At 42.5% G+C, this 8,556-nt stretch overlaps 2 protein-coding genes across 2 annotated transcripts; one reads left to right on the top strand and one right to left on the bottom strand.

Annotated features, from left to right (window-relative positions):
- The first annotated feature begins 5,442 nt into the window (after positions 1 to 5,442).
- On the top strand, positions 5,443 to 7,315 carry LOC126671726 (uncharacterized). Its single transcript, XM_050365514.2, has 3 exons — positions 5,443 to 5,972; positions 6,063 to 6,374; positions 6,487 to 7,315. Exons 1-3 carry the CDS (start codon positions 5,634 to 5,636, stop codon positions 7,036 to 7,038), a joined length of 1,203 nt encoding a protein of 400 aa, XP_050221471.1. The 5' UTR covers positions 5,443 to 5,633; the 3' UTR covers positions 7,039 to 7,315.
- On the bottom strand, positions 7,299 to 8,306 carry LOC126671727 (uncharacterized). Its single transcript, XM_050365516.1, has 2 exons — positions 7,786 to 8,306; positions 7,299 to 7,703 (listed from the first exon to the last, which is right to left on the bottom strand). Exons 1-2 carry the CDS (start codon positions 7,897 to 7,899, stop codon positions 7,506 to 7,508), a joined length of 312 nt encoding a protein of 103 aa, XP_050221473.1. The 5' UTR covers positions 7,900 to 8,306; the 3' UTR covers positions 7,299 to 7,505.
- Positions 8,307 to 8,556: the final 250 nt, after the last annotated feature.

The raw sequence follows: 8,556 nt of genomic DNA, 5'->3' as shown, positions 1-8,556 counted from the left end.
AATCTACGCACATGCGGTATCCTCCATTTGCTTTTTTCACCAGGACGACGTTAGCAACCCATTCCGGGTACATCACCTCCCTTATAAACTTGGCTGCCTCCAACTTCCTGACTTCTTCCTCTATAACCTTCCTTCGATCTTCTGCGAAACGTCTCTTCTTCTGTACTACCGGTTTGGCTTCTTTGTAAACAGTCAATTTATGGGAAGCTATCGCTGGGTCAATTCCTACCACTTCAGAGGCCTCTGCGGCAAAGGTGTCTCCGTTCCTCTGTAATACACTCTTAATTTCTACGGCCACAGCCTCTGGTATTTCTGTCCCGATCATCACTGTTTTCTTCTGGGTGATTTGGAATTCCCTCATGTTGCCTACTGGGGCGTTCCTATCTCCTTCTTCTTCTTCTGGATCTTCAGGGAACGCTTCGATGTTCAGAATTTCGCCTTTTTCTTCAGTGATCAAGTTGCATTCTCGTGCGGCCAACTGGCTTCCTTTTACAGTTACTATCCCTTCCTCGTCCGGAATTTTAAGTGTCAGCCATCTGATGCTAGTTACCGCACCACACTGGTATAGGAAAGGTCTTCCCAAAATGGCGTTGTATGCCAACGGGATATCTACCACGTTGAAAACTGTTGTCATGGTCTTCAGTGGTCCTTCTTCTGCTTCTCCCAGAATTATCTCCAGCTCTACCATCCCTTCTGGTCTGATAGGCTTTCCTCCTAAGCCAACCAACGGCACGGAAACCTGTCTGAGATCCGTTACTGATCCCCTTATCCCCCTGAAGACTTGCAAGGTAAGGAGGTTAACTGCGCTTCCTTCGTCCACCAGGATCCTCATCACTCTAAAATTGTTAATCAATGCTTTGATTACTAGCGCATCGTTGTGCGGTTCCTGCACATGTCTTCCATCTTCTGGTCCAAAGGTGACTAACGGCAGCTCCTCTGCGGATGCTCCAGTGCTTATCGAGTACACGCCTTTACGTATCTTCTTCTTCTGTGCCTTCGAATAGGGCTCCCCTCCTTCTATCATGTTGATTACGCCCATAGGTTCTTTGAATCTTTTGTTTGCCTCTTCCTTTTCCATATGTTCTGGTTTCCTTTTTCTGCACTTCCTTCTGTCCGTACAAACTTCTTCAACACTCCTGACTGGATCAGCTGTTCTATCTCCCGCTTCAAGTCCCAGCACCTATCTGTGTCGTGGCCATATCCTTCATGGAATCTGCAATACTTGCTCTTGTCTCTCTCTTTGTCTGGGTGTAACTTCCTGGGTGCATTGTACATGACCCTATTGTTCTTCATCCAACTGAATATTTCCACTGGTGCTTTATTCAAAGGTGTGAAGTCAAATGGCTTGTTTCCTCTTCCAAATCTCTGTGCCCTGTCGTCTCCTCCTCTACTGCGGTATCTCTCTGGTTTGTCCTCTTCATACTGCTTTGTCAGCGTTCTTCTTGCTTCATCCAGTTCTACATACTTATGTGCTATTGCCATCAATTCTTGGAAAGTGGAAGGCTTTTTCATTAAGATCTTGTCTCTCAATCGTTCGAACCTAGTTCCCATCTTCATGGCTTCTATGGCTGTATCATGGTTTATGTGCTCTATCTGGACTGCTTCTTTATTGAATCTTTCTACAAAGTTCTTCAACGTCTCGCCTTCACCTTGTCGGCACTTCCGTAAGTCACTTGAGTTCTTCTGCAGCGGGATGTTTGTGCGGAAACGCCCTTTGAATGCCGTTGCCAGTTCTGCAAATGTTCCGATGGTATTGGACTTCAGTCCGAGGTACCATTTCTGCGCTGATCCCTTGAGGGTGGCGGGGAATACTCTGCACAGCATCGGATCTGAAACATCTTGAAGTAACATTATCGTCTTGAATTTTGAGATATGGCTTTTTGGGTCTCCGGTCCCATCGAAGGGCTCGAACGCAGGTAGTTTGAAACGAGAAGGGAATCTCACGTCTAATACTTCCCTTTTCAGTGGTGAAAAATCATCTCCTCCTTCATCGTCTTCGTAGCTATCCTTCTGGTACTTCCTCATCGCATGCTTAATCTTCTCATCTAGAGTGTTCTTCTCTCCAACTGCCCTTCTTCTGTTTGAAGAGTGGCTTTCTGCGTCTCGTTCCTTCCGTCTACCTTCTCCCTCTTCCTTCTCCAGGTTTACGTATTCTCTCTGCTTCTTCGGGACTTCTCCATCCCTTATTTTCTCGCCTTGCTGTGCGTCGTTCCTCCCTTTTTCTTTTCCCACGTCTCCTGGGAGTGGAGCAGTGAGAACACGCCGGGGGGCCGTTTCTTTATCTTTCCGTGCGTCTTTGGCTCGCCCTCTTGGGATTGGTTCCGATTGTTGCTTTCTCTGAGCTGGTGCTTTATCTGCTTCTACCGTTTTTTCTTTCGCGATTCCAATCAGTCTATCTTGGAAGTCGTTAAAGCTCTTCAGCACCGCTTCATGGTAGAGCGGTGGTAGCTGGGCTCCTGGCGGTACATATGGTGGAATGTATCCAGCTGTTACCGCTGTGACGGTTCCTTCTGCGTCTAGGGACGGAAAAGGAATTGGTGCGGTGGGTCTTTGATATCCCTGGTGATACTGGCTACCCCACGGGGTATACGCCTGCGGCCAGCTTGCTGCGTTTTGATTATACAGGGGTGATGGGTAATACATGTTTTGCGGTGTATAATAATTCCAAGGAGGAAATACCTGACTAGTTCCGGGTAGTTGCGCTCCTCTGCCCATCAACCCTGCTGTTGAACCGGTTATGGAAACCGGTGGTGTGATGCCCGTGCTTGCGGCTCCGATTCCCACTGGGATTCCCGTGCTTGTCCTCAAAGGACCCGTCGTTCCCGCAGTTCCCGCCGGAGGTGGGTGAAGGGGGAAGACTATTCCGTCTGTTCTAGCTAACAGAGTTGGATTGTTGCCTCCGGCCATCTCTCTATCTCTGACTTCGACTCCAGGTGGTGGTGGTTCATCATGGTTGTCCATGAGTTTGTTTCAGTTCGTAGAACCAAAATTGATTGATTTTTAGGAAAGAACAAATCGTTCTCACAGACGGCGCCAAATGATGGTTCTGCGAATGGTAGGATCTTCTCTTAGGATCTTCTCTTGTCAACCTGAGATCACGAACACAGGTTAGAATGAGTCGGACGCTGTGTCCGACCACACTCCGATGCCTAAGTCAGATACCTTGTAAGGTTTAAGGATAAATGACGTAGTTTTAGAGAATGAATTAGGGTTTACCTTTGGTCTTCGGTCTATTTATATAGAATCCTTTCTCAGTAATTGACTCGAGGTCATCTTCTTGTGATTGTGTTTAATTCGGACTCATGCTGGAAAATAGGGATTTAAGTCAATCCCAATCTTTCCGGATTCCAAAGATCATATCAGTTAGGATCTGCGTCTACTGACTAATGACAGCTGTTTGGTATCTGCTGTCTACTATACTTATTTGACTATATGTACTGGGGTCAACTGCGTATCCATCATTATCAAAATATGTTGGAATAATAAGTTTATTGTTTGAATATATAGTAAAGTATGTTTTATCGTGAATGCGACCTTATTTTAATTATAATACTGTTAGTAAATTGTGAACTCACTCAACGATGTCTGACCCCCAATAGTGTTTTCTTTCAAGCTTAACATGTGATGAGGTGGACGAGCTTCCATTCATTGTTCCGGAAGTCTCAGTCATGGAAATTTCTATTCTTTTTAGAGCTGCAGTAGTCATGATAGTCTAGCTAGCCAGTAGCAAACGATTTATGTTTATTTTGTGCCATGACGTAATAATGTATTTTGGGAACGTGAATTATCCAAGAATTTAATATATGGTTAATTGGTACTTTATACATGGTGGTTTGTGTGTTTTCACATGTGTAGTTTATTAAGTTTACAGTCTTTATATTGCTGATTTTTCAAAAATAAATTATTTAAATTTTATAATGATTTTTAAACGCGAAAAGTTTTTGGTAAATTTAGGCTTCCTACGGGTTTCGGAACGAAAATTCTCATTCCCTAGCGCCGGTCGCGGCCCTCGATCTCGGGTCGTGACACTGTATCTCCGCTACTCCTGTTGCCTGGAGTCTTCCACCTCCCACTCCTTGTATGCAACGCTGTTACCTCTTTATCCGGATCTAGCTTTCTCCTATCGCCCAATAGGCCTTCTCTGTGATGACTTAGCGCATGCTCCTGGATCTACCGACACCTTTCGGACCCGCGCCCTCCTACTCTTGTCGTCACCACGATGGGTCCTTCTGGTTCGCCTCGCAAGAGATCCGGGACTACACTACATTCGACAACCGGTGCGGCAGTTCTTTTCCGCTTGTATCCTCTCAACGCACCTTCGTCAATCTCGGCTCTCCTTCTCTTTATAGTCGGGTTCCTTTCTGATGTGTCCATCTTAGTTTGGCTATAAGTATGGTTGTGGGTTTGTGAGGTTCCAGATTCTCACCACTTCTATCACTACAATTTTTTTTGAGAACAGGTTCCCATAGACGGTGCTAAATGATAGATGTGGTGGGATATTAAGCACCCTGGGTCACTAGGCTTAGGCCAGATTACAGAAATGTCACTGAACGGACTTTTGTTACAAAAGTGTCACTGGATTGAAGTTAATATTTCAACGGGATGTCACGCTTACTAAACGAGCTGTTTTTTCTCTTAAACGATGCCGTTCTATGCTCACATGGCACGCCGGAATTGGGTAGCAAGTCTCTCTCTTCCATGTCAGCTAATTAATGGACACATCACCCTTACGTGGACAGGTAATAAAAAAATTCACAGTAGTAAACTTACATATGCACTTACCAGTTCATTTCCCCTAAGTTAAAATTTCAAATAATCGAATTGTGTCTAACTTATAAACCCTAACATGACTCTTCACTTCACTCTGAGTTTCTTTCAAATTTTTCTCTTAAAAGCTTAGAAACCGTAATTGAAAACCCTGCAAACTGTCGAAACCCTAAATTGAAAGCGAAGAGAGGATGAACCGCGATTGGAGACCTCGGTGGGAAGGAGAACCTGCTCCAACTTATTGTAAGATTTTACCCATTTTTATTCAATAGTTATGTAGTTAATTTTTTGTTAATTATGTTACATTCTTTGAGTACCTCTTCTGGTATGAACATTATATGAGTGACATTTCTTAATTTAGTTATATTTTTTTATTTTTCGCAGCAAGTAATTCTCGCTTCTTTACTATGCGGTTGCACAAAATCTTAGTTGGGCCTGTAATTGGGTATGATCGTCAATTATTGGGGTACATTGATTATTGTACTGCTCTGAACGTAACATTGCACGAGTTAGTTTGTATGGCTGTGAGTTTAGGTATAGGTGTGGATGCAGACAGGTTTAAATTTTTTCATGTTTGTGAGGAACAATTTGTTCACTTGGTCCCACTCCGGAATGAAAGAGATGTTCTCAAGATGGCACTCAGTGGTGAATCAGAAAAAATGATAGATGTATATTGTCCTAAGCCTTTGAAGAAGTTAGAAAAAGCAAGGCAAATGAGTTATTTCTACAGGGTTGTATGGTCAGGAGGTAAAACATATCAAGTGTTTGGGTTTGATGGACAGTTTGTGGTTGACAAAGGGTAGCTTACCTGCACTTGCAGGAGGTGGCAACTGACAGGCATACCCTGCCATCATGCCATTGCTTCAATGAATGACAATGGTGAGGAACCTCAGAATTTTATGGATGACTGCTATAGGATTTCCACTTATCTTAGGACATATAGCCATCTGCTCAATCCAACAAATGGTAAGGATCTGTGGCCTAAAAGTACTGATCCACCAATTACACCCCCTAAGGCTGTCAATTTCAAAAGGGGTAGAAAACAATTGCTGAGAAGAAGGGAAGATGATGAGTTAGATAGGGGCAGAAGTAGTGGCATAGTCAATGGTAAAGTCACAAGAAAGGGTACAATCTCAAAGTGCTCCCTCTGTGGGAAGAGAGGGCACAACAAGAAAGTTCATGAAAAGGAGAATGGTGCTGCTGCAGTAAGTATAGCTATACTATTTTTATATGATTTGTAAACTTTGTGAATTTCAGAGGAAACCTAATCTTTTTTTATCTTGTATTTTGCACAGGGTACAAATACAATACCTCTTGGACCTAGAAATGAGCATGCTACTGCTGGTGTGAGTGATGTTAGGCCTTCAGAGGAAGTCATGCCTTCAGAGGAAGTCATGCCTTCTGTGGATGACCTGCCTCCATTCTTTGGCACTCAGGAAGAGATGCCTCCACCAGCAGGTACACAAGATGATTTGCCTCCACCAGTTGGTACTCAGGAAGAGATGCCTGAGGAAGTGATGCCTCCACCAGTTGGTACTCATGAGGAGATGCCTCATGAAGTTATGCCTCCACCAGTAGGTACTCAACATGTTCCTCCACCTGCAAAGGTAACATTATGTCATAAGTGTTTGTATAATTGTTGTTGATAGATGATCCTGGTTTAGGGTTTGTATAGTTGCTATTTATATTCTACCATAAGTGTTTGCTTTTTTTCTTCAGAAACCCAGCCCAATGGATGATTTGGTTGGACAGAAGACAAGGAGGCTGGTGGACATTACTGGACCTTTGAAAGCATCTGGAAGACCCAAATTTACAGCTCCAACCAGATCTGCAAGACCCAAATCTTCAGCTATTTCTACAAGAGCCAGATCTGGAACTAAAGGGATTAGGTCCACTGTGCAGCCAACTCCAACAATGCAGCTTGTTCGAACTACTCCTGGGAGAACTAAATCTCAAGCTAAGAGGACTCAGGCCACTGTGCACTCAAGTCCAAATGCTAAAGCTCCAACTTCAACTGGCCTTACAACTTTTGGAAGTGTGAATGCAGTGGCCAAGCCACAGCTGCCTAGACCTGCAAAGCTCCATGTTAAAAGAAAGTTGGATTCATCATTTGCAGCACAACCGACGCCAAAGATGAATCTGAAGGCACAAGCTTCAAGCAGTCCTGCAGTTCCAACCACAACCACATCCACAAGATCTGTTATCCCCTCAACAACAAGGAAGAGAAATGTATGGGTTCCACCAGGTCCAGCCTCAAAGAAAGAGCTCTGAAGTCAACAATATGGGGACAATTTTTTGCACAGTTTAAGTGTGTGGGGCATCAGTACTTTTAATTAAATATGTTATTTTGTTACAATGGGGGGACCATTGTTAGGTTTTAGGAAGAATATTTAACTTTTGCTTTTGTCAAGTTGGTGGTGCATTATTGCACTGCATCTACCCCACTATGTTTTTTGCATTGTGCTGTTATGTTAGGTGGGTGTATGTATTTAGGTTGAATATTACATATTGCTTTGAATGTATTAGATGCAGCATTTTATCTCTTGTATTTTGTCTGTCTCTGTTCAACAGCTTAATATGCAACAATTAACAGTTACCTACTATAACATTTGAATCAGAATTCAACAATTAACTTCCATTACTAACTTCATTCAGTTACATTCACATTTAATTGACAGCTCCAATCTTCCTAAAACAATACAACTAATTGCAGCTGCAACCATTAAATTCAACCTAAACTAATTGCAGCTCCATCTTCCAAGAAAAAATACAAAAACAAGAACCAGCACATATTTCACGTAAGTCCATTTAGATGTCTTCTTGTAATTTTCCTTTTCTGGTGTTTCCACCTTTTCCAGCAGTCCAAGTAGAAGAGATCTTGTTCTATTAGGCATAGCTTGATCATACCAGTAGAAATAATCACAACCACCTCCAGACTGTTCATTCAGATTTCAAAAGTTTTAGTAGCAATAACAAAAAGCAGAACCAACAGAAATTGAGTTCAGTAAATATAATTACCTGATAACCATGACAACCAAAGAATCGCCTTCCTGGGTTTGCTGGAGTCCAAGCTGTCTTCAATACCGCAGGTTGATTGCAATGGCAATTAGGAATAAAACTTGGATGTTCCATTTCAAAGTAGAGAAATAAGGGCTGACAGTAATTTTTGGCTCGAATCAAAGAAGGACAAAATAAAAGCACGAAGAAATTAGGAATGGGAAGAAGATTAGGGTTCTTTACATTTTGGGGATTTTATTCGAAGAATATAAAAGGGAAGACAAGTTTATTACTGTTGGCTCTGATTTTTTAACGTTAAGTGAGGGTGACATTAGGTTGACGTGGCAAATGATAGTGGGGTGATGTGGGAATAAATTGCCATGTGAGCATAGAACGACATCGTTTAAGAGAAAAAACAGCTCGTTTAGTAAGCGTGACATCCCGTTGAAATATTAACTTCAATCCAGTGACACTTTTGTAACAAAAGTCCGTTCAGTGACATTTCTGTAATCTGGCCTAAGCCTAGTGACCCAGGATGTTTAATATCCATGTGGTGATATTACAAATAGAGTTTAATAGAGAATCGGACAAAAGGTAAATATATATTTGGCCTGGTGGTAAATGTGTAGGTGAGATGTCAAGGTGTCCGATCCATCTGTAAGTTTAGGAACGATCTATTTATAGGCAGGTGTATATCCCTTACTTTTCCTAATTGATGTGGGTTTTTACATGAGATGTGGTTTGTAAACTTATTCCATCAATAATAAACCCTAACTTTTCAAATTGCAGTGG

This window comes from Mercurialis annua, linkage group LG3 (genome assembly GCF_937616625.2).
Source record: "Mercurialis annua linkage group LG3, ddMerAnnu1.2, whole genome shotgun sequence".
In the NCBI taxonomy this organism is placed as follows: domain Eukaryota; kingdom Viridiplantae; phylum Streptophyta; class Magnoliopsida; order Malpighiales; family Euphorbiaceae; genus Mercurialis; species Mercurialis annua.
Note: the sequence above shows the minus strand (reverse complement) of the source record. Positions and strands in the feature narration are given on the sequence as shown.